The sequence below is a fragment of the Xenopus laevis genome, chromosome 2S (genome assembly GCF_017654675.1).
Source record: "Xenopus laevis strain J_2021 chromosome 2S, Xenopus_laevis_v10.1, whole genome shotgun sequence".
NCBI lineage: Eukaryota > Metazoa > Chordata > Amphibia > Anura > Pipidae > Xenopus > Xenopus laevis.
The window spans coordinates 36712476-36738549 of NC_054374.1; the positions used below are offsets into that span (position 1 = coordinate 36712476).

Sequence of the window (26074 nt, forward strand, 5' to 3'; positions counted from 1 at the left end):
CGCCTGGTGACTAATCGCCTCTTCTGCGGGGCGAGAATCTCCCCGAACTGCCTTCCGCCTGCTATAATGAGAAAACACCAGCACCAATGCATTTGTGGCGCTTCGATTTCCGATGTCGCACGGTTTCCATGTGAGGCAACTTCGGGCAGCTTTGAAAATCGAAGCACCGCGAGTGCATCGGCACTGGCATTTTCGCATTATAGCAGGCAAATTGTCGCTCAGCAATAGAGGCGATTAGTCGCCAGGCGACTAAATCTCCCCATTGTTTTCGAATCCTTTGAGCTTTGCCATTACTTTACAAACACCAACATATTAAAGCAGCCACTGAAACCAGTAGGAAATTATTTGTAAATGTAGCAGATGGCCAAGCAGAGCAGTGTATTTTTCTGTGCATTCAGTTAAAACCTGTTTATTAAACAGTACAGTAATTACCTGCAGAAATAGAACAAGTGCCTCCCTCCAATGCTACAGTGCTCCACAAAAACTGATGACCTCAGTTATTTCGGTTTAATTTATAAAAAAAAAACATACATAAAACTTAAACTACCAAACTCTAGACTAGACTGTTGCCTGAAGCCTGTAGAATGGGTTTATATGTATATAATACACAAAAGCCATGAATATCTTGTAAATTATATCCTTATAAACGGTGAGTAGTGATGTCATCAGTTATAAAAGGTGAGTAGTGATGTAATTTCTGTCACATGACTCACTAAAATTTGTGTATTATAATAAATAAAGTACCCCCAGTTGTAAAATATGAGGATATTAGAAGTTACCTCGGAGTTCCATGACCTGTATAAAAACACTCGGCCTTCGGCCTCGTGTTTTTATAGGGTCATGAAACTCCTCGGTAACTTATAATATCCTTATATTTTACAAGAGGGGGTACTTTATTCACTATATATATATATATATGTATAATTGTACAAACTTTCCAATTATTTCCAGGGACAGTGATCCTGTGACTGGACATTAAGGCATTTGCCTAATGGATAGTGCATCAATATTTATGTTCAAAAAACAATAAACTGGGATGAGTCTGAAATTGAGTTATGCCTACTTTTAATCTATTTATATACATTAACCATATACAGTAGCTTTTATTTCTTTAATATGCATGTGAGAATGAAGACTAAATCTGCCCATAGACATGCAGATTTCACCCTTGTATCCAACGAGCGATCGTACTCAGAGCCGGGCCAGACCAGGCACACGTCCTAGGCAACCTGGCCGACCGTGTAGCTCTTGCTCAAATGCGCAGAAGTGCGAATCGGCATGTGTGGATGCACAAAATGATGGGAAAATACCACACATAGGGGGAAATTTGCTAACCTGCAAAAATTCGCCACTGACGGCTTTGCACCCATTGCTACACTTCGCCAGGTGAAAATTGGCTCAGACAACGCTAATTTACTAAAATGTGAAGTTGCATCCAGGGCGCCGAATGTCGGCAATCAAAGCCTAGATCAACTTCGTCAGAGGTCTTCACTCAAAATAATTCGCAAACGGCGGGAAATTATAAAGTTACATGGACGTATATGTTGCAGTAACTACATTAAATTACACAAGCCCAGGGAACCTTAATAAATAAAATAGAGTTGTTATATTGCCCTACACATGAGCCTACTGTATAGTTAATGTTCCATATGTTAAAAAATGTATTGGGGAACCCGGTTACCCAAAAAAAAATTTTAAGAACTTTTGCAGGCTATCGCTCTGAAAAAAAGGAAAAGACGCCAGCGTTTTTTTTGGGACTTAGAACATTTTTCCACTAAAAATTGAGGAAGTCCTATTCGCTCCATGGGGCAAATTTACTAAACGGCAAAGTGACTAACGCTGGCGAAAATTCGCCAGCGTGACGTAATTTCGTAACTTCGCTAGCGAAGGAGATAGACTCTAGCGGTACTTCGCTCCCTAACACCAGGCGAATTTGCGCTCTGGCAAATGGACGTAACTACGCAAATTCACTAAGATGCGGATTTTACTGAACGCTAGCGAAGTGACGCCTGTGCCTGTAACAAAATGACGTCACACCGGTGAATCATCGCCAGCGTTAGTCACTTCCCCTTTAGTAAACGTGCCCCACGTGGGGAGAGAGGGAAATCCTCATAGTATGATCTGTTTGTTATCAATTCATTTATCTGTGTTTATATTAAATGAACCTTCCATTTATGCCCAGATAAGACATTGTGCAGTGCTGAATCGTGTAGAATACATCACTGCAGTATTCATGTTTCCCCCTTCATTTAGCATGGGATTATTGTGCGTTATAAAGAAATAATGATTGATCGGATAATTGCACCATCGTTAGTCCAAAGATGGCCATACACGGGCCGATAAAAGCTGCCGACAGACCGAGTCGGCAGCTTATTGGCCCGTGTTTGGGGCCCTCCGACGGGCTTCCCTGATCGATATTAGGCCGGAAGTAGGCCAGATGTCGATCGGACGGGACTAAAAATCCCGTTGGATCACGGCCGCATCTGTTTGTTGATGCGGTCCTGCGATCCGACCACTCGTTACCCATCGTTAGGATCCGATCGTTGGGCCCTAGGGAACACGATCGGATCAGCCCGATATTGCCCACCTCAAGGTGGTCATATCGGGGAGAGATCCCGCTCGTTTGGTGACATCGCCAAACGAGCATATCTCTTTGTGTATGGCCACCTTAAAATGCTGGGTTAGTGTGGATTTTGTTGTTCATTATATTACCCTGGATCAATTATTTCTCGTTTGGTGCACTTTTTTCTCATTGTTCTTAAGGACGGCACAATATCAACTGTCTCAAATGTATGGCACACTTTTAAACAGAATTAAGTCTCCAGTCAAGACTTCATCTGATGAACAGAGTTTAGTGAGAGCGGAATGTCTCATCTAGGAACTGTCTACAGGCCTTCATAGCAAGATGCACGTTTACCTGGTATGAGAATGGTGTTGGAGGGGCAGTTGAAGCAAGCAAAATGGACTACCAGTAAAGATGCAGGAGGGCACAGGGTAAATATGACCAGTGTCAGATTGGGACACCAGGGGCCCACCAAAAAACCTATTTTCTTCCTCTCCCCACTCAACCTCTATTCTCCTTGTCTCTTTTCTTTACATACTATAATCTATTATTCCATTTATTTAGCCTCTTTGTTACAGAAATAAGGAATGACCATGAAATAGGCCAAATGTTTAAAAGCAGGAGGGCCCACTGACACCTGAGCTCACCGGGAGTTTTCCTGGTGGGCCGGTCCGACACTGAATATGACCTCAGTATTTGTTGTGCACCCTTCAAGGTTTAATACGATTATGCGCACATTACAGGTAAGATTTCTATTTACTATACTAAAAGGCAATAGTTAAAATAGACAGGGTTTTTCTCCCTCCACTTAATCCCTAGCTAAAAGGATTGATAGCTTAGCGTGTTAGAAGGCGGCATATATTCAGCACATAAATAAATCTGTGCATCTGGACTACAGGCCTGGTGCGGTGTCAGGTGGTGGCCTCCAAGCCAACAGATGGCAAATTAGTTAAATGAAAACAAAACATGAATGACACATGATCACGGTTCCCAGGGGTCTCAGATATACTACTTAGCACAATTGGATAAACATATTGAAAGCAGGCGATGGCGCACACCCATTATTAGCCTAAGCATGCTACTTCTTGGAAAGTGAACACAAACTGCCACCATTAGGGCAGAAACACACGTGAAGATTCAGGGAATTGCCCAATGACAAATCTTCTTCTTCGGGCGACTAATCTCTCCGAACTGCCTTCCCGAAGTTTCCTCGTGAGGCAAATTTGGGCGACTTTGGAAAACAATGTGCGCAGAGTGCCATCCCGCCAGCCATTTAGATTCCAGCGGCGGGAAGGCAGTTCAGGGAGATTAGTCCCCCGAAGAAGAGGCAATTTGTCGCAGGGCAACTAAATCTATATTAGTTAGGATTTTATCTTTAACACCAAAGCAAATAATAACCTAAAAGAATGCTGCTGCTAATTTCCTCAATTCTTATGAATTGGATATAACATTTCCTTGTGTGGAGGAAAAAGAAACATATAGGATTAGAGAAATGATGATCTGAGCAGATTAATATTGTGAATTCTAATGAGCAGGATCCTCTTCACCTACTGTATCAGTCTGTCTGTCCAACATATACATCCAGTGTCAGACTGGGACACCAGGGGCCCACCCAAAAACCTTAGACCAGGGGCCCGCTCTCAGTATTATTATTCTTCCTCTCCTCACTCAACCTCGATTCTCCTAGTCTTTTTTACTTAACATACTATAATCTATTATTCCATTTATTTAGCCTTTTTGTTCTCATATAAATAGGGAATGGCCAAGAAATAGGCCAAATGTTTATAACCACTGAAGCCTGGGCCCACCAGGAGTTTTCCTGGTTTCCCGGTGGGCCAGTCCGACACTGTATACATCATTATGTAGCAGTCTAATGCGCTGGGGAATACGTTGGTGCTTTAAAAATACAACTGCTAATTCGTTTGTTCCTTCAGCAATCCACTATACATTTTAAAAGTAAAACTCACTGAGGTTCTAAGTGTGTCGCTAATGAGTATATTTCATAATCTAGCATTAGTGGCAGCTGGTGACAAAATATTAGGCTAGTAAAGCCCAGATTAAAGATGGTCTTATTAGTATTATGACAAAGGCCTGCTGTACCATTTGCTATAACAGCAATCCTATTATCATAGGGAGGCATCAACACCAAAATGTATTTTTCATTCTAAAACTGTCTCCCCATAAAATATAAAAATAAATGTGGGCCTTCTCGACTACAAACAATCACTTGGTGCACAACTCACAACCCCCCCATACAGTCAAGTAACCATGAGCCCACTTCTGCTGGATTTAACAGGAATCCCCCCCCCCCTTCACCCAACCCTGGCTGCTCCTATTATATTTAAGCCACTGTTCCAATTTAAAAATGCTTTAATTTAAGATTTATTTGTCCTATAATTGACTGGCCAAAGGCCACAATGGTCCAACAACGAAATTCAGCCCAGGCCTTTTGGAGTAAGAGTTCTGTTATGATCCAATATATTTTGTATTTATTAGACTGCAAACAATTGTCTTCTTTGCCACATGTCTTTCTGCTGTGCATTCAGAGTAAAATCACTGCAGGATTTCCAGGGTCAGGCAAGCATGAAATCTTATGCGCAGATAGAAAAAAACATCTTCTTCTTCCATGAAACAGTCTGTCTCAGTTTCACATCTCACGCTAGGACCACTAGTGGAAAATTTTAAATATATATATATTTGTGAATGTTACTTCTCCAGACAAAGCAGCTTTATATTTTGGCTATAGTTTACCTATACTATATAATGAAGTTATTTACCACAAGCAGTTATTCTTGTGAATGGAAATTATTTATAAAACAGAGTTTGAATCAGAGAAGGGAACAAATTCTGTATTTTGACTCCCTGCCACACTGCTCTGCCAGTATTCCTCTGTATTTCTTCACTACACTATTGTATCTGCTTTCATGATACCTTATGGATGTGCTAGTATCACAGATTAGATATCCCTTATATATGAGTGGGATCTGTATATAGGGTTGCCACCTTTTCTAAAAAAATTTACTGGCAGATGGGGGGAACAAAAAGGGGTGGACCGTGGTGTAAAAGGAGCAGAGCCACGCATAGTGTTGCAAAAGGGGGTGGAGCAACATGCGCGATGGACAGAAACCTGAAAAAAAAAGGTAAGTACTGAGCGAATTGGGGGCAGGCAAAGGGCTTTTTCTTAAGGGTATTACAAATTACCGGCAACTACATAAATTTGTAATACCGGCCCCTGCCTTGGTAGGTGTTTTACCGGGTGGCAACCCTATCTATATAGAAGCTGGGTAGTGATGTGCGGGCAGACTCGAAGCCCAGGGACCTGCGGGCAGGTTCTGGGTGATGTGGACTGAAATTTAACCTACAATCTCCTAGTGCCCCCCTTCTGCTGGACGTGCAAGGGCGATCTGTGGGCTGCTGCCGCCTGAGGAAGCAACCGTGATGCCTCCCCGCTCTCCTGTGCCGCGATTAAAAGTTTAGCGTCAGAGCGGGTAAAAAGGGGCTGCATCGCTAGCGCAATGAGCGCTACATCGCTAGCGCAATGAGCGCTACATCGCTTTCTGCACTAGCAGAGCTGAACTTCACGGTTAAAAAACGGTGGCTTTTTGCCACCCCTTGTAACTGGCCGCTCACTTTAGAGGGACTAAAATACCTGCTACTTAACTATGATGAGGACATCACTGTAAAGCACCACAGCCAACATTGTCACATTTTTGGGTCATAAGTTTGTCAGACATTTGACAACATGTTATTTTGATTGTTGCAACTATACACCTGCCCGTGCCATAGGCCATCATTAGTGGTAGTGCAGAAGTGAGAGCTTCTCACAGCCCGGGTCGGACTGGGCCTGCGGGACACCAGGAAAAAACCCGATGGGCCCTCATCTCATCAGTTGAAGAAGTTGAACACAGGAATATAATAAATGGGTTTCTAGGAACATACCAAATAACATGCAAATATATAAAAATTAATAAGAATATTACCTTTGGAGGCACATAAAATTCAAGCAGGAATCTTTCTCCCTCGATTTTCACGGCTTTCCTTAAAAGTAAGCGGCATTTCTGCCACTGAGAGTTACCAACACAGTTCGAGTCATCTGCCACCATGTACCTGAGAGTTCCCTCTCTCTGAATGTCAACAACATCTATTTTTGATGCTGGCGTTTTTGAAAGTCGCAGTTTTTGGGTCCATTTTTCACGTGGCTCAACATGTTCCTTGCTACCTGAAGTGCAATGCTCACGATCGGAACGTCTTATTGTCCCATTGTCCAAACTTGGCTCAGGAGAGGACTTTCTGTGCCACATTTCCTTCACTCCATCCACGACGCACAAGCTCATGTTGCGCAAAGAGAAGCCCTTTTTAAACTTTGTTTTTGAGCTTTCGTGAACCGAAACATCTTCAGAGCTGCGTGAGTGGCCATAAGATGAAACTTTATGTACACGGGCCTGAGTCCGGTTTAGATTTGGGACAGGATTGTCCATGCTGTTTAAAGACTCTGAGGACGTTTCTTCTTTGCGGGGTACAAAATTTCTAGCTAAAGGCACCTGGCAGTTTTGTAGACCTACAAAAGGAACTATGTTGTATTTTGTGGGAGAATCTGACACATATACCCTGCTGACCTCAAAATTGAAGAAGTCTAGAAAATTGGCAGCAAAATGATGAGAGAATGACGTTTCGGCCCCAGGAGCATTATAATGAGGATTCTCCCTCAGAAACCTGCAGAATTTCTGTGCAAATTCCACGGCAGCTGCTTGCGCATGAAGCTCACAAAATTCTTTCCAGTCAGGAATCTGGGAGGAAGAGTCTTTACTATGTGCATCACCATTCATGGTTGCTCCATTTCACTCTTAGGAAACTAAAAGGGAAGCAGAAGAAAATGTTTAGCAAACACAACTTTTCCAGAAATCAGAATAAGTATAGAGTCAGTTTTACTCCTCAGTAAGAGAACAACACAACAATGCTAATGACAATTTCACACATTGGAAATTGATATACTGAAAATAACCATAGTGAAATAACATGATGCTACAATACAGTCTGCCCGGTTTTCCACCTTGATTGACATTGAGATCAGCCAATCACCATGTCATAGCCCCGCCCTGTTACAGCTTGCACCCCGCCCCATAGCATCACTGACCCGTCCCTGTGATGTCACCACCCCTCCTCCCTGGACCACGGACCACGGAAAGGTGGCAACTCTAGCCGATGGGGCACCAGGAGAAAACCCGGTGGGCTCCACCAACTAAGGCCTCCCTCTAGGATCAGCAGCAGCATTGGGAGGGAGCAGCAAGTAGGTGGATGGCACATTGGGAGCTTTTGGGTGGACATACACAGAGGAGTTTGCCATACGGGGTAGGAGGAGTGGGCCCTTAAAGTAACAGCAACACCAATAAATGGAAGTGTTTTAAAGGAAAGACAATATAATACTGTTTCCCTACACAAGCAAAACTGGTGTATTTGCTTAAGAAAAACAATTATAGTTTATATAAACAAGCTGCTATGTAGCCATGGGGGCAGCCATTCAAGCACATTACACAGAGTAGATAACAGATAAGTTCTGAAGAATCCCATTGTATACTACAGAGCATATCTGTTATCTGCTGTGTATCCTGTGCCTTTTCTCCTTTTTCTACTTTGAATGGCTGCCCCCATGGCTATACAGCAGCTTGTTTATATAAACTATAGTTGTGTTTTCTGAAGAAAACACACCGGTTTTACCAGTGCAGTACAACAGTTCATTATAATTTCATTGCTTTAGGACAGTTTCATTTTTGGTGTTACTCCTCCTTTAAGTTTGGGGCCTGGTGCGCCGAACCCCCAGTCCAACCATGTATATACCAATTTCACTCACAGTTCATTATAAGAAACATAAGTTATTCTTCCCTGGTTTCAGACAAGGACTCGCTCTCATGCAGCCACATATATATAGTTATTCAATTTGCTTGAATTTATTAACGTCTTGCTATTACTGACAAATCGAGTAAGACATCAGCATGTTATTACGAAATTTTATTTTAAAAAATAAATATTAATAATTCATGGCATTTATATTTTTCAGCTTCACAGAACAGAATGTGCCTGAGAGATAAATACAATTAAAAATTAAAGTGACTCAGTAATGACAACCACGAAAATAAAAAGTATGTTTTCTTTAAAGCATGGCAGGTTCAATCATATTAACTGTTTCAAAGAGGGATGCTCAGCTGACATAGAGGTTAAGGCCCTGTTTACACAAAGTGTTGGTTTGAAGCAGAGATTGGCCCAAAAAATGTGAAAGTAGGTGTTTTGGGGACGATCTCTGCTCCCAGATATCACTCCAACTTGCAGGGTAGCAGTAAAGAGTGACTGAAGTTTACTAAAGCACAAGTCACATGGTTTGGAGGCACTTGGGAAACGGACAATATGTCTAGCCCCATGTCAAATTTCAAAATTAAATATAAAAATATCTGTTTGCTCTTTTAAAAAACTGATTTCAGTGCAGCATTCTGCTGGAGCGTCACTATTAGGAAGACATGTTTTCCTGCAACAGTATCCCTATAAATATGTTTATAGCAGATAAATATGTTTTAACAGAAAGAAAAATTCAGGTATCATGTTTAATTTGAAAAGGACTTTTATTGTACAGTCTGAGTGACAGTTAGCCTTTAAGGGATAAGATGGCTTTGCACCACTGTAACTCTGCATGAATTAAAAACCTAACCTGTCACCTCAAATAAATATGAAATCTTAACCCCAGTGAGAGATATATTTATATATTTATATAAATGTTTAGTTTGAAGAACTTCTATTTGGCAGAGTGAGAGAAGATGTTAGATGCTTGAGAAGTCTTTGAAACATCACTGAAATAACGGCATTTTAAGGATCTCTTACTACTCTGTAGAGATCGGTATTCCGATGACCACTCTCTTGTGACTTTGCTGAATGTTTGGGAAATTTGTGTAAAGATAAAGGCGCCATGACCCCGCCAATGACGTCACAAAAGGGGCAGGGCGAGAGGCACACGTCTATAAAAGTTCAATCCAGAAGTCGGAAGCTGTCATTTGGAAGGTCGCCGGAAAGGGGGGGTGCGAGGTAAGCCCGAACCCGGCCAACTGGCTGGTAAACCCGCGGGTCTCGTGGGTATCGGGGTCAGCCTGCACATCTCTAGTCTGCAACACTGACTGACCCACTCGTTGCCACCACCAATAACCATACCTCCCAACTGTCCCTATTTTGACAGCTCAACCCACAGTCCCTCGTTTGTACTGGAAAGTCGAGGTTTTCTCTGCACTGAACAGCCAGAAAAAGAAACAAAGTTTCTAACTTAATTGGCTTTTGGCAGAGAGCCCAGAATAGCCACAGCTGCTTATAAGATACTTTTGAAACAATTTCAAGATAAGGAAATAAGTAATTGTAACAATATAAGATAACAGGTCCCTTGGGAAAAGTTAGACTCACAGCTTAAAGGGCAATTCACCTTCTTTAGCAAAACTGTAATAACTGAAAAAAACCACAGAAATATGTTCAAACTTTCATAACCTGCCAAATTTTGTAAAATGAACATGGTAATTAGGGGGTGTGGCCACTACATGGGCATGGTCAACAAAAAATTTTTTATTTCCAAAATGTTGGGAAGTATGCAATAGCTCCCCCAACACCCACTAAGCAGATTTTTTCCCAAGCATTTAGAGAAGGCAGCAAAGGCACGTGCATAGGGTATTAACGCCGCCACCTCAGTTGTGCACTTGGCACGTGCCTCTGCTTCCTACCATTAGTTTCAGACCTACTTTTTCCTGTTGACAACTCAAACATGCTATTTGTCAGAATGCCATGGAAACTTATAACACATGCTGAAATGGAAATTCTTAATTTGTGAGTAAAACACTACTGTCACTAGAAAGTGCCTTGTGCAGAGCAATAATTGCCATTACCCATACTACTACTACTATTTCTAGAAATTTGGCTTGGGGGGCTTCACTTACGGTTGCTACCCAGCTGGTATTTCATGGGCCTAATCAGTAAAACACCTGCCATGTTGGGGTAACTTGCTGGTAAATCTGGAATGCCCTTTCACTGTGACCACGAACCGCCCACTTATGGAATTGAGACCCCAAGATCTGTAATAAGTAATAATATTTGGGTGGCAAAAAACATAAGATACCACTGTGCTGCGAGGAATCTGCCACTGCATAATATCTCTTGATAGAAACCTGTTAGTATCACTTTAAGGCTATTACATGCAGAAACAATAAGGAAAGGGGGGAGGGGGTCACATGCCAGTATTATTTTAATCAACAAGAAGAAAATGAAACTTGATTCATCACTGACCACAGTGCTAAAAACAAGAAAGTCAGCAGTACCATCCTGTTTCTGCAATTTGATTTCCCTCGACCGTTAATTTCTCTTCCTTCTAATTATTTTGCTAAATTATAATTTACGTACACATCCACCAGTGCAGGTGCTTTCATTTAGGCACCATCTTTCCCAACTACAACATTGGGGGGGGGGTGACCCTTCATCAACTGTGCAGCATAACTTCATAAACCTCTTCCTCTTTAAATAATCACCAAAAAGTGTAATTAACAACAAACAGATAATTAACACTCCAAATCTTATCGTTCAGCAATCTTTTTAATATAAATGTAATGGGTCTCCATATCAGATTCTGAAGCAACATTTGTTATAGCTCCACAACAACATCAGTAGTCTATTATCTATAAAAGTATATAAAGTAGGGATGCACCAAATCCACAATTTTGGATTCAGCCAAACCCCCGAATCCTTCTTGAAAGATTCGGCCAAATATGAACCAAATCCTAATCCTAATTTGCATATGCAAATTAGGGGTGGGAAGGGGAAAACATTTTTTACTTCCTTGTTTTGTGACAAAACGTCACGCAATTACCTCCCTGCCCCTAATTTGCATATGCAAATTAGGATTTGGTTCGGCCTGGCAGAAGGTTTTGGCTGAATCCAAATCCTGCTGAAAAAGCCAGAATAATGGCCGAATCCCGAACTGAATTCTGGATTTGGTGCATCTCTAATATAAAGGCATAATTATCTGTAAAGAATAAGGTTTATAAATTAACCATACCTTTATAGTATGACTAATTTGGCTCAAGTAAGACAACCCCCATTTAATACACTGTACAACCCCTTCGCTGTCACATGTATGAAAACCCATTATTAGTCCCCTTTTGGGGGGAGTCTTATATATTTGCCACAAACTATACTATTGCAATGTCCTCAGTTAAGTTCCAGGACTTGTATAGGCCAGCTGTTCAGTCAATACTCTTTTGGACTGCTTAGATTTTATTGAATCCCCTACACATCACGCTCTCCTGGTGGTAAAGAAAACAATTTCTCATATAAGGATCTATTTTAAAATGATCCTTATTGCCCTCATAACAGCAACAAACATATTCCTGGCACAATACTGAGAATTCCACATTGTTCCTACCTGTACTGCTCAGTAAGGTGATGATGTTAGTGGCCCAAAAGTGACAAATACAAATACTATGAGAGTATAGAATTACCAGCAGGCGATGTTTTCCTAAAGGGAAGATATTTCTCTGCATTTTTGCAGATAGTGAGCTCAGCTTTATCAGTAATTTCAGAATTCCTAGCACATATATATATACTGATTGCTGGAATAATTACATAGTTAAGTTGGGTTGAAAAAAGACCAAAGTTCATCAAGGTCAACCCCACTAAATAAAACCCTGTGCACACACTGACCCGCCATACACTCACATGAACTATTTCTACCAATATCTATATGAATTGTAGATTTTGGTATCACTATAGTGTTGGATATTATGTCTGTCCAAAAAATCATCCAAGCCATTCTTAAAGGCATTAACTGAATCAGCATCACAACATCACCCGGCAGTGCATTCCACAACCTCACTGTCCTGACTGTGAAGAACCCCCTACGTTGCTTCAAATGAAAGTTCTTTTCTTCTAGTCTGAAGGGGTGGCCTCTGGTACGGTGATCCTCTTTATGGAAAAAAGACCCTCCGCTATCTGCCTATAATGCCCTCTAATATACTTATATAATAATAAAAATTATATAATAATATACTTATAAAGTGTAATCATGCCAAGTTTCCTTTTTTTCCAGAGAAAACAACCCCAACCTTGACAGTCTACCCTCATAATTTAAGTCTTTCATCCTTCAAACCAGTTTAGCTGCACTTAGTCTCTGCACTCTCTCCAGCTCATTTATATCCCTCTTAAGGCTAGAGCCTATAACTGCACTGTTTACTCCAGATGAGGCCTCACCAGGGACCTATAAAGAGGCATAATTATGTTTTCATCCCTTGAGTTAATGCCCTTATTTATGCAAGATAGAACTTTATTTGCTTTAGAAGTCAAAGAATGATTGTAGCCAAATACAGTTAAATTATTATGACCTAATATTTATTTTAGTATATTCTTCAGGGCTACAAACAACAAAAAAAATAATTCATACAATGCCCATCTCAAGCTGGAGTTCCTGCAATAGACCAAGTGCTTGAAGGTGTTTGGGAAACCTTAACTGTGTTAGTCTCTTGTTGCCTGGGCAGCAGCTGGTTTATGAGAACATGTCGTATGTATCCGATGCTTACTGCTATGTGTTCCATTGGTGCCTGTTACTGAGCCTTAAGCTACAAACTACGGTTTCCAATCCATCATTTATCAATCTAAAAAAATGCAATAAACTGAATTTCATCAAGACTTCTCCTTTGAAATACCCATAAAAATGGCTTTCTAAACATGCCCTAGGCCTCGTCATATCAACCTGAGAATCCTACAAACTCACTTATCCAATTCCGAATATTATATTCCAATTCACTCTGACCTCACATAACAGTAAAAAAATAAATAAAAATAAAGCATAACCACAATAACAATAAACAGCTTAATGATATCTAAGGGAATAAAGGGAGTGGAAGATCTAAGTTAAAGAGCTGGAATGGTGTACATCAGAAGATTTGATCACTATGTATAAATGCGTAAAGGGAACATATAATAATAGATCTTTTATTGAAAACATTTTAGTTCTATTGAATTAAACTGGAAACTGCTCAGGGTGGTTAACTGCATTTCCAGATGATGGGTATCCCTTCACATTAACAGAAAGGAAGTTTTAAAGTATTGCCTTACCTTGCAATAACTATTTCCAGAAACAAGTGTTTGGTGCTTTTTTAGTAATGGAGGATATATTAGGTTATTGGAGGGGCAATTTACTCTAAAATCAGTCATTAGGACAGGGGTGCTCAAGTTGTCGATCATGGTGTACCAGTCGATCACTTTTTTTTTCATGCGTGTAAAAAAATGATTTTTTATTATAAAAAAATAGTTGCGTGTAAAAGTCGCCCACAGAATTCAATGCTTTTCAGCGAATTGGGGAGCTGGGGGTATTTATACATGGAATTGCCTCTGTGCTATCCAGGGTCGGACTGGGAGGCATGGGGCCCACCGGGGCTACTGCCCCAGGGCCCCCTCCAGCCGCCACTGCCGCTCCGGAGTGCTGCAGGCGGCTAGTGCGCATGCGCGCGGCGCCGCGTTTGTGCGCATGCGCGCGGCGCCGCGTTTGTGCGCATGCGCAGCCCTTCTATTCTACCGCGACCCCAAACAAAGTGGGGTCGCGCCGCCCCACTAAGTAGCGGATCTGGGCCGGCGGGGCCCACAAGAGCCCGGGGCCCACCGGGGTTTTTCCCGGTGTCCCGCCGGCCCAGTCCGACACTGGTGCTATCGCGCTATGAGTTCTTAAGGTAGATCTCATGATGGATGTCAGGTGGCAAGAGTAAATCACAAGATGATAAAGTCTGGGCACCCCTGCATTAGGGGGTACAAGAGGCATCACAACAACTGTGAGGCTCTGCTCAGCAGCAAAATGTCTCATTTATAGGCCAGTTGTAATCACAACTACCTGCATGCAATACAATAATATTAGATGCAAATTCAGGCCTGAATCCAAACAAGTGCTTTGAGCGTCTGCTTGTGTAGAGTAAAGTATAGAAGTTTCATTGTATCACACAGATTTCTCTTTTCTATTCCAAAAAAAATGGGTTATACTGTATAAGGTGTATGTTGATCAGCTGGAAAGCTATAGATTGCATTAAATGGTATTTGTAAAACAATGTTTCTTTACATGAAAGAGTGAGCACATCCCTAAAAAGACACAATGATGAATTCACAGTCTAGAATAGCTTTCTAAATATCGCCCTGATTTTTAAACACAGCTTTTTCAAGCATAATGGGGAAGTTAATTTCGGGAAGTAATAGAACTGCATGCTTCTGTTTGTGCGAGTGCTGGAGGTGCTTCATACATACAAGCCGTCCTCATAAGGCGCCTGCATCTGACACACATTCCCGTGCACAAAAAAGTGACAGTTGATTCATATGTTACATGAGAAAAAGTCAGAGACACTACAGGCCAGAGTTTTATCTGGAGAATTCAAGCACTTCTCTTCCATTCACTGGGAAATGAATCAAATTTTGGTTATTTATTTTATGGCCAATGGTGAATAGCAATCAACCCAGCTGACATATCATAGTTACATAGTTAAATCGGGTTGAAAAAAAGACAAAGTCCATCAAGTTCAAAATCCTCCAAATGAAAACCCAGCATCCATACACACACCCCTCCCTACTTTTAATTAAATTCTATATACCCATATCTATACTAACTATAGAGCTTAGTATCACAATAGCCTTTGATATTATGTCTGTCCAAAAAATCATCCAAGCCATTCTTAAAGGCATTAACTGAATCAGCCATCACAACATCACTCGGCAGTGCATTCCACAACCTCACTGTCCTGACTGTGAAGAACCCTCTACGTTGCTTCAAATGAAAGTTCTTTTCTTCTAGTCTAAAGGGGTGGCCTCTGGTACAGTGATCCACTTTATGGGTAAAAAGGTCCCCTGCTATTTGTCTATAATGCCCTCTAATGTACTTGTAAAGTGTAATCATGTCCCCTCGCAAGCACCTTTTTTACAGAGAAAACAACCCCAACCTTGACAGTCTACACTCATAATTTAAGTCTTCCAGCCCTCCAGAGGCGGGCCAAGCAGGCTGAGCGCCCTAGGTAGCCCAGCCAGCCTGCTCGCCCCTTCCTTTACCCCGTCACTCGCGCATGCTCAGTAACGACATTCCCGGCGCGCATGCGCAGTAAAGGCGTTCCGGCGCGCATGCGCAGTAAAGATGTTCCCGGCGCGCATTCGCAGAAACGCCACTCGAGCGTGCGGCGCTTATTGTAAACAGATTTACAGGTCTAGGGGTAGGCAGAAGAGGTAGCTGCCCAGCGCCCCCCAATCATTGCGCCCTAGGCAGCTGCCTCTTCTGCCTACCCCTAGTTCCGGCCCTGCAGCCCTCTAACCAGTTTGGTTGCACTTAGTCTCTGCACTCTCTCCAGCTCATTTATATCCCTCTTAAGGACTGGAGTCCAAAACTGCACTGCATACTCCAGATGAGGCCTTACCAGGGACCTATAAAGAGGCATAATTATGTTTTCATCCCTTGAATTATTGCCCTTTTTTATGCAAGACAGAACTTTATTTGCTTTAGTAGCCACAGAATAACATTGCCCAGAACAAAAACCCCTAAATCCTTCTCATTTAAGGAAACTCCCAACACACTGCCACAATATCAATTGTATATAATTAAAAAAGGGCACATCTACACCCACAAGTGCAGTTGAGGTCCCTGTAATTTCCCTGCTGTTAGTTGCGGGTAAAACCACTTTCATTAAAGGAACTTTAACACCAAAAAATGAAAGTGTTTTAAAGGAAAGACAATATAATGTGCTGTTGCCCTGCAATGGTAAAACTTGTGTCTTTAGAAAAACAAATATAGTTTTTATAAACAAGCTGCTGTGTAGCCATGGGGGCAGCCATTCAAGCAAAGGACACAGAGTAGATAACACATACGTTCAGAAGAATCCCATTGTATAATAGATACTGTAGCTTATCTGTTATCTGCTGTGTATCCTGTGCCTTTTCTCCTTTTTCAGCTTTGAATGGCTGCCCCCATGGCTACACAGCAGCTTGTTTATATAAACTATAGTTGTGTTTCTGAAGCAAATACACCAGTTTTACTAGTGCAGCACAACACTACATTATATTTTCATTATTTTAGGACACTTTTCTGCAGCTCAGTCCTTTTCTGCAGGTCAGTCCTTTTCTGCAGCTCAGTCCTTCCTACCTTCTGCTCCAAACTGAGCGCTGCTGCACCTATTGACATAAGGGAACCCTGGAGCTACCGACACTTCTGAACCAGGTGGTAGCTGCAGGGTTCCCTCATCGCCCTGTGTCAATTGCACTGTGCACACTGACCCAGATCAAAGGTTGTACCCCTCCAGTGTTGGACTGGCCCACCGAGATACCAGGAAAACTCTCGGTGGGCCTATTTGATGGTCATTCCCTATTTCTTTATAGGGAAAAAATGCTTAATAATGGAAGACTATAGTAAGACTATAATAAGTAGATATAAAAGTCTAGCAGGAGAATGTAATAAAAGTCGATAACAGAAAAACGAAAACACCTTCAAGCACTTCTTATGAGTGCGCAATTAAAATTCACAATTAAAATTTGCACTGCGCAATTAAAATCTGCAATGCGATAACAGTTTAAGGAATAATATTACATTGCGAGATGTGGATTTTTATTCTTATTGGTGCGAATTGTTTTGCTCTTTGCGACTTTTATTAAATTCCCCCATAGGAAAATAAAAAGGTTGAGTGAGGAGACGAGGAATAATAGTTTGGAAAGTGGGCCCACGGTCTAAGGTTTTCTGCTGGGACCCTGGCATCCCAGTCCCACACTGTACCCCTCCACAATGAAAGCAGGGTCTAGGCTCTGCTGTATAAGAACACCATTTCTATATCCTCCACCTGCTCTCCACCACTTGCACACTGAATTCTGCACCATTCAAACTGATTACTAGACGACTATACTGGTTTTGTTTATACAAGCCAAAATGTCTCATTTACAGGCCAGTTGTAACCACAACTACCTGCATACAATCAGGGCCGCCATTAGAAATCACGGGGCCCCGTACAACAATATTTTTGGGGCCCCCTGGGCCCAGCCCACACTGGCGCCCAAGTCCCACCCCATAGCCCACCCACTCCACATCACAAGACCACACAGACATTGGCGCTAAAAAAGTAACCCCCCCACAAGTTATAAAAAGCTATTGATGGTCAGGGCCCCTTATTAAAAAAAAACGTTGGCGCCAGGGCCCCCCATAAAAGTTTTTTAAAAAATCATTGTTGCCAGGGCCCCCTTACAAGTTAAAAAAAATTGGGCCCCAAAGAATATTTTTTAAAAAAACATTGGTGCCAGGGCCCTCCTCGCAAGTTAAAAAAAATTGGTGCCAGCCCCCCCTTACAAGTTACAAAAAAAATTGGGGCCCCAATAAAAAAAAAATGTTAAATATTTTTAATTTTTTAATTTTTTTTTTTAAAAAAAAACATTGGTGCCAGGGCCCCCCTTACAAGTTACAAAGAATTTTTTTTAAAAAAAGACATAGGTGGCAGGGGCCTATAGAATATAAAAATAATACATTGGTGGCCAGGGGATTAAAAAAAACTAAAAAAAACCGCAAACTGGTGTTCAGTAGAATTGAACTCAAGGCTTTGGGTCTTTTTGCCGCTTCAGGACTTCAATTTCGTCTGTTTTCGTGACTTCGGGTCTTTTCACCACTTCGGGACTTTGGCTTCGACTGTTTTCGTGGCTTCAGGTCCTTCGACTGTTCGGCTTTTTGGCACTTCTACATTCGGGACTTGCGAAATGGCCGCACTGCTCGGGCGCTCGTAAGAGGGGCCCGGCTCTTTGAAAACTGCAGCACTGCCGGGCCCCCCTTCATGCCCGGGCCTGGGACACTTGTCCCCCCTGTCCCCCCCTGATGGCGGCCCGGCATACATTACAGTAATATAGATGCAAATTAACATTCACTCTGGTAAATCAAGTGCAAGTTATGACATGAACTTATTCCATGGCATTTGTGTGGGAATGGCACGCACTGTGCTAATGTTGGTATACAATTCCTTGATTTAATACAGTGGTGTCTATAGACGTGACATATACAGAGTTACAAGAAAAGATTTTCACTGCAGCACCTCTTTGTTGCAAAAAGTGAAAACTTTAATTCATTAGGTCAGACAACCAGCCTTTCACCTTTTTCACTTCTTGCAACAAAGAGGTGCTACAGCAGTATATTTTCTTGTATGTAAACCCCTGGTAAGGGTTTTCAGACTGCTTTGCACCGAACTCACAAGGTTAAATAAGGTGGTTGAAGCGCACACAATATCAACTACGCAACATACAAAGAGAGACTGCACCAATCAAACAGGTTACTAGACGACTATACTGGTTTTGTATATAGAAGCACATAGTAGTAGCAGTTATGCACTGCCGGAGATTGATACCATTTGTTATGCTTCGATCCATATTTCAGATTCAGCACTTGATTCTGGCCAGATAGTCTTAGCCCCTGAAAGATCATAAGTAACCGGCACTTGCTGAGTACAATCTTTAAATGGACAAAGCACTTACAACATTAAATAAATATATTATGAGTACATTATTCTAGGAGCTCAAGCATAGCTAAGGGGAAAATATGATTTTATAGTTTGAAAACTTTGAACATTTGAGCATGGGAACAACGTTTTGTGGCGAGTGAAGGACAGTCAAGCTGGGGGAATTGCAGTTCAGTTTTGTAGCATATTGTTCCTGCTGGAATGCAGAAAGGTACTTCAGTAGTCGTGCGACATGTCCTGACAGTAACCTCAGCCTTGTCATGATTCATAAGAGGAAAAGAGAAACAAAGCAATCAGGGGAAGGCACATAACCCTCTAGAAAACGTTGCTTCTATGATAAACTGCCTTAAACTGTCCACCCTCATTTAGCACCACAAAATATGCAAACCTATATTAAAGGGGCATTAATACCTTTTATTTTATTTTACCTTTAGATTTGACTAAAGAAAATAACAGCACAACATCTTTATTTATTTTCTATTAACACTTTTTCTGTGACCTCATTTTTTAGATAAGCTTTCAGGTTTTGCCTAAGCAGCCATTGTCTTACTGGGTGGCTTAAAGGGACAAGAACATTCACTGACACACACTGTCAGTGAATTTTCTCACCCTTTTAGGATTGGGAAGGTTCCAATCCCTCCATCATGGTGCACCAGGCATTCACTCACCAGAAGGCACAGGGTGTGCAACTGTGAATCTGCATTTTACATTTCACTGGATGGCTTACCACATGATCCCTTCTACAGGGTACCTGTTGTCTTTATAATTCTTTACCATTCCTTTATAATCCCATAACAACATATTTAAGTCTTTCATTCTGAATCCAGACCTACAAACAGTGTTGGACTGGGGTGGTCTAGCTCCACTGGGGTTGCCACATAAAGGACCCACTAGCCTTATGTAAACTCCTCCTCGTATTAGCCAGAACACTCCCCCTCCAGGCACTGCTTAGTCCGACCATGACTACAAACTCCAGCAATAGAACACAAGTTTATACTATATCAGTGGTGTATACATTCACATAACATTTTACAGTTTGCATTGCACCTGACTGCACACAAATTGAATACCTCTCAACATCTGAATTATCCAATGAGGGACAAAAAAGACCACGCCCTGCTCCATCCTGATCACACCCATTTACACCCTAATACTCCCTCAATTCATCCACAATTTGTCCACATGAAGCCCTGCTGCTTTTTAGGAACGTGATTTGGCTTTGACCAACAAAAAACAGGCCCAGAGGGAAGTATGAAACTCAACATCAGAAACTTAGGAGCTCAGTGTCAGGACTGGAATTGCACCTTGTTTCTGAGGATAATAGGGTGTGTCACCAGTGGTTTCAATTTAGGGGTTAAGATGAATAGAGGAGTAGGGTTCAGCTCATAGAAGACTGGATAATTACGTGTTCAATGAAAGAAATCTGTGTTGGCATGCCTGTACATGGATGAAGGCCTTGGGTTGTTCCCCACCTCCTCCCTTGATCCTCCCCATCTCCACCCTGACCAGCTCCTCCAGCCACCACCCCTGCTACATGCAAGTGGGCCTTCTGGCAACCATAAGTTCTGGATTGCCTTCATGGTAATATTTCACTGCATGCATGGTGTAATTTAAAGGTGAACTCCGCACAAACATAACTTAAAGCAATACTGACACGTTCCTGTAAAATCATAGGAACGTGTCAGTATCAAGTAAATGCTGCACGTGAAATAGTTCACCTCAAAGCCGCCCCCTCAGCCCCCTCAAACCTGCATTAACCCGACACTCCAATAGGCTAATTACGAATGAAAACAGGAATTCAGCCTATGAAAGTATTGCGCTGCACCCAGCCCAGCGTCACTGAAGCAACGCGGAAGATCCATTAGTAGTGTCAGCGGGTCGGCTGCACACAGGTTCGCGGGGCTGGGGGCGGCTGTGAGGGTAACTATTCCAGGTGCAGCACCTACTTGATACTGACATGTTCCTATGATTTTTATAGGAACGTGTCAGTATCGCTTTAAGCTTTTTGAAGTAAAAACATAAATTTCATAATTAAACATAATTTCGAGAAACTTTGCAATACACATCAGTTAAAAAATATGCCGACTTTTCATGATTTGTAATGGTTTGGAACAGTTCCATAAGCCTAGCCCTCTGCTCTCCTGCTGATCTGTCTGACTACTCAGCTGAGCTAGCTGACTACTGTTACTTTGTATCAGCAGCCCTCTGTCCTTAGCCTGCATCCTCCAAACCCCACAATTCCCTGCACACGTGATTTCAATAAAGGAACATCACAGTGTAATGCATTGTGGGTTATGTAGTTCCTGCATGCTGTCTGTAAGCTGTGGAGAAATTGTTCTTTGTAATTTGTAAATTTGTAACATCAGTGTTTTGTCCTTCCTTCCCTGCCAGGATTTCAAATGATACCGAAAAAGGAGTACTGTTAAACAGATGGATTTCAGCATAGAAAATGGCATTTATTCATACTTTTTGAAGAAACAGGTAACTGTGATGGGTATATTAGGGGCTTTTGCGTTATGTGGGCCTCTTTATCAAATTTTTTTTGGAAGCCGGAGTTCCCCTTTAACACAGTTTCAAAAAGTAAAGGGAGAAGAGAAGAGGGCGGGATAAATAATAATAAGTAGCAAGGAGAATAAAAGGGTCATCCTTTTTAAATCCTGTCTATGTGTTTTGGGTTCACCTGGTGAAAACTTGCTAAAAACATTTCACACCACAAATCACAATGTTCTGAATGAATTCCAAACGGGATCTAAATTAATTTCCACAGTCACCTAGATCCAGAAATCTCTTCAGGACAGGGACCTTGTTCCTTTTGTGTCTCTTAAAATGTGGGTCTTAGTCTTCGTCACTCTTAATATATATTTATTGCAATGTTTGTCCCCTGTCTTTACTATTAATGTAAGTTGCATATACAAACAGCACTATATATAACGCTATATAAAAAGGTATGTGTTTAATTCCTACAACCAACAAGCCCAAATCAATAGTTTCTAAGTAATAGGCTTTAGAAAAGACCACAGCTTGAATGTAGAAGCCAACACAACCATTAGGCAGGGAGTTGTTTAGTTACTCATATAAAGCCTATTCCACTGCATGTAGAAGTAATTCTGCAGGCGCTAGGGAAGGTATGCTACTCCACCTGTTGATTTGTCACTGTTGATTAATTAGTTCATCATTAATGAGCTTAGAGTGTTCTTGGCACATTCGACAGATTTCGGGTGTTTTACTTGCCAGGCTGCCACTTTTTTGGCATAGCTCCAAAACATCCGAAAATGTGGGCTGCCTTGAATTGCATAGAATAAGAAATGCCTAAATTGTCAGTACATGTATAAGATCCGTTATCTGGAAACCTGTTATCCAGAAAGCTCTGAATTACAGAAAGGTTGTCTCCCATTTGCAAATAATACAAGTGATTTCCTTTTTTTCTGTAATAATAAAATAGTACCTTATACTTGATCCAACATAAGATAGAATTAATCCTTACTGGAAGCAAATGCAGCATATTGGGTTTATTTAATGTTTACATGATTTTCTAGCAGACTTAGGGCATGAAGATGCAAATTAAGGAAAGATCAGTTTTCCGGAAAACCCCAGCTTACGAGCATTCTGGATAACAGGTCCCATACCTGTACTGGTGCAATAAGTTAAAATTGCCAGTACTGGTGCTTTCAGGTGTTCTCCCCAGCCCAACATTATAGTAGGCAGAAGTACCCACTGTATACGTGTTAGTATTAGTACAGGTAAGGGACCTGTTATCTGTAATGCTTGGGACATTGTGTTTTTGGATAAGGGGTCTTTCTGTAATTTGGATCTCCATATCATGTCTACTAAAAAATCATTTAAGCTTTAATGAAACCCAATAGGACTGTTTTGCTTCCAATAAGGATTAATTATATCTTAGTTTGGATCAAGTACAATGAGCTGTTTTCCTATTACAGAGAAAAAGGGAAATCATTTTTAAAAATTTGGATAATTTGAATAAAATGGAGACTATTGGAAACGACCTTCCAGTAAGTCAAAGGTTTCTGGATAAGGGGTTTCCGGAAAACGGATCCCATACCTGCACATGTTTCTTTATAGCAGTGGGATGGAGCAGAAACGAAGGCTGGGATCCTTGTCATAAACACTTCTGTGCAGTTGAACAGATTTAAAAACCTGGTACTTTCCAGTAACAAAAAGTCAGATACAAAGGGATTATCTGTGGATAATAGGAACAACTAGCAAGTATAGAAATGATACATATGCAAAAAAAAGCTATGAACTGACATGTCAATGTGTATTTACTGTAAATATAAATAAATGGGGATGCCTCAGTGTCTTTTTCTGTTACAAGATAATAATTTGGTAAAGAAAATTCATTGCAATATTCTATTACAAAAGTTTTAATGTTAACAATCTCATTCTGTTCATGGACTTGGGAGGCCCATATATAAATTTAGTGATTTAGAAGTCTTTGAAACCACAAATAAGCTCTAAAACCACGAACATGGTGGAATTGATTAAAGGATCCGAAGTTAAAATGCACGAATGGAAAAAAAAAAAACTGTGAATAATCATGAATAATAATTTTACGGGTAATTCCTAGTGAAAAAAAATTCATAAAAGCCTAAATTGATTAAAGAAGGCCCAAAAGGATCAGCGAAACTCCCACTTACTTCTATAGGACCTCAGAATTTTGGATTAGGATTTTCCGTGGTTTTTACACTTAATAAATCTCCCATTTTTAGAGCTTTAACGTAATATAGGAAAACCACCATTTTTTAGAGATTTGTGGGGAATAAAATAAATTTGAATGTTAGTTAATAGGCCCCATAGATAATGTAAGTAGGCCATACATTTGGCTGGACATCTACACACACTGAGAGTATAGGTAGCTGCATCATTTTCTCAGGCCCTAGTCTTATTATAATATAAATATTTACATTCAGCAAATACAATTCAGCCGTTTGCTGGCAATACAATCAATAAGAATGATTAAACTTGCATAGATTTAGCTGCAGAGTCCTGAGTGCATTTATACTGAGTAGGGGAATCTCAAGACAGAGATTTTTGCAGAATAACTGGATCTTTTTGTAACCAAAACAAACAGAAAGCATCTTCTTGCTGTTCCTATAGTCGCTAGCACTGGGTTTTTAAACAGTGACATCAAGGGGGTTATTTATCAAAGGTTGAATTTTAGAATAATGTAATTTTTTTTTAAATGGTATCTTATTTATGAAAGAATTAGAACATCCAAAATTTGATTGAATAGTCCTGACCCGAACTCAAATCAAGTTTTCCTCCGAAAAGAACCCTCAACTCTTGCTGGTCAATTTTTTTCAATACGCAACATTATTTTTCTCCCATTGGAATCTATAGGCATTTTCTAAGAGAAACTTGGCAAAACTACTATTAAAATAGCTCAAGGGACCTCTGCCATTGACTTCTACATGAACTCGGCAGGTTTTAGGTGGAGAATAGTCAAATTAAAACTGTTTCCAGGGTTGAGGTGTGATACCTCTGACATTTGAATTAAATTTTTGAGTTGGTGGTTTTAAATTTGAATTTGTGAGTTTTGACCAAATAAAACACTGAAAATTTTAATTCAAATTCGAATTTACCATTCAAACTTTAGTAAATCTGCCATCATGTGTCTAATAATAATCCCACTGCATACCAGGTATGGGATCCGTTATCTGGAAACCCGTTATCCATTATGTTATAGTGATCTCTGATTTTAATCAAATAGTTAAAATTATCAAAAAGTATTTCCTTTTTCTCTGTAATAATAAAACAGTACCTTGTACTTGATTCCCAGCTAAGATATCATTAATCCTCATTGGAGGCAAAATAATCTGATTGGGTTTAATTAATGCTTAAATGATTTTTTAGTAGGCTTAAGATATGGAGATCAAATTACAGAAAGACCCCTTATCCAAAAAACCAAGGTCCCAAGCATTCTGGGTAACCGGTTCCATACCTGTATCAGCCTTCTGCTTTCGAAACATATGCTTGTACGTGATTTTCACAATCATGACCTAGGCTGCTTGCCAGATACTCAACCCTAAACATGAGATTGAGATTAGTTATGTACAAATTACAGCATTATACAAGAATACATGTCTGGTAGAATCCTAATAAAAGGGTGCAGGCCCAGATTTGTATTATCATAAGCAATGGGGGGACACACAACTGCACGCCTAATCCCCAGTGCTATGAAGGTTGGCTGTACTCGAAAGAGGGGCACACTCATGGGGGACTCTCTGGTCTAGGGGCGGCCCATGTAGAAATCCGGGCCTGAAGTTTTACTGTCCCTACAAAGCTTATAAAAATGGCACAACTTTGTAACCATCTCAAGGCATAAGGCTCTTAATGTATAAAACAACCAGTAGGGTTCAGTGAGAATTGCTTGGTATAGAGCAGGGTTCCACAACCTTTCTTACTCCTGAGCCAACCTATAGGGTGATCATTTCTTGGTATAGAGGGACAATGATTTAGGGCAGTGGGTCCCAAGGCACTTATGCTCTGAGAGTGGCTCCCATATTGATCACTGTAATATCATGAGAGTGGGAACACCCAGTGAGTAAATAGTGCACAACCTGGTGATTACTTTATGAATTGATTCTTCGCCCCCAAGTGCCCTGGTTGGAATTGAACCGCACATTCATCAAAGTGTTCCTCTCACCCCATCACTTCTCTACAGATCTCTAAGGAGCTGCACATAATTCCCACAAGTGACTGCCCTGCAGATATGTTGGGCTTCGTACATTACTGCATGAAATGGACACTGGTCTAAACTGCATGCAGCGGCTAACTGGAGAAATGTCATTCATGTCAACATAGAATAACTTTGTTAAGATATGGCTCTGAGATCATTTCTTTCCTTTTCCTAAGTGTTTGTACACAAGACATAAAGGGCAGCAAGGATGGGCCCTCCCAAGTAAATGACAAGTAAATGCATTCAATACTGTTCAGGAAGGGGATCATCTGGTTCATTAAAATGATGTTCCTGTGTCATCAATGC

At 41.0% G+C, this 26074-nt stretch overlaps 1 protein-coding gene across 3 annotated transcripts in view; it reads right to left on the reverse strand.

The window, feature by feature from the left end:
• The window catches only part of sh2b2.S (SH2B adaptor protein 2 S homeolog), a 65206-nt gene that overhangs the window by 22273 nt on the left and 16859 nt on the right, over window positions 1-26074 (reverse strand). For 2 of the 3 annotated variants that reach the window (XM_018249097.2, XM_018249095.2), the window contains exon 2: window positions 6544-7415. In XM_018249097.2, the coding sequence (XP_018104586.1) occupies window positions 6544-7389 (846 nt within the window). In that variant the 5' untranslated portion in view covers window positions 7390-7415. Of the gene's footprint in view, window positions 1-6543; window positions 7416-25030; window positions 25115-26074 lie in introns of all 3 variants that reach the window. The other variant, XM_041583650.1, reaches the window with a different exon arrangement.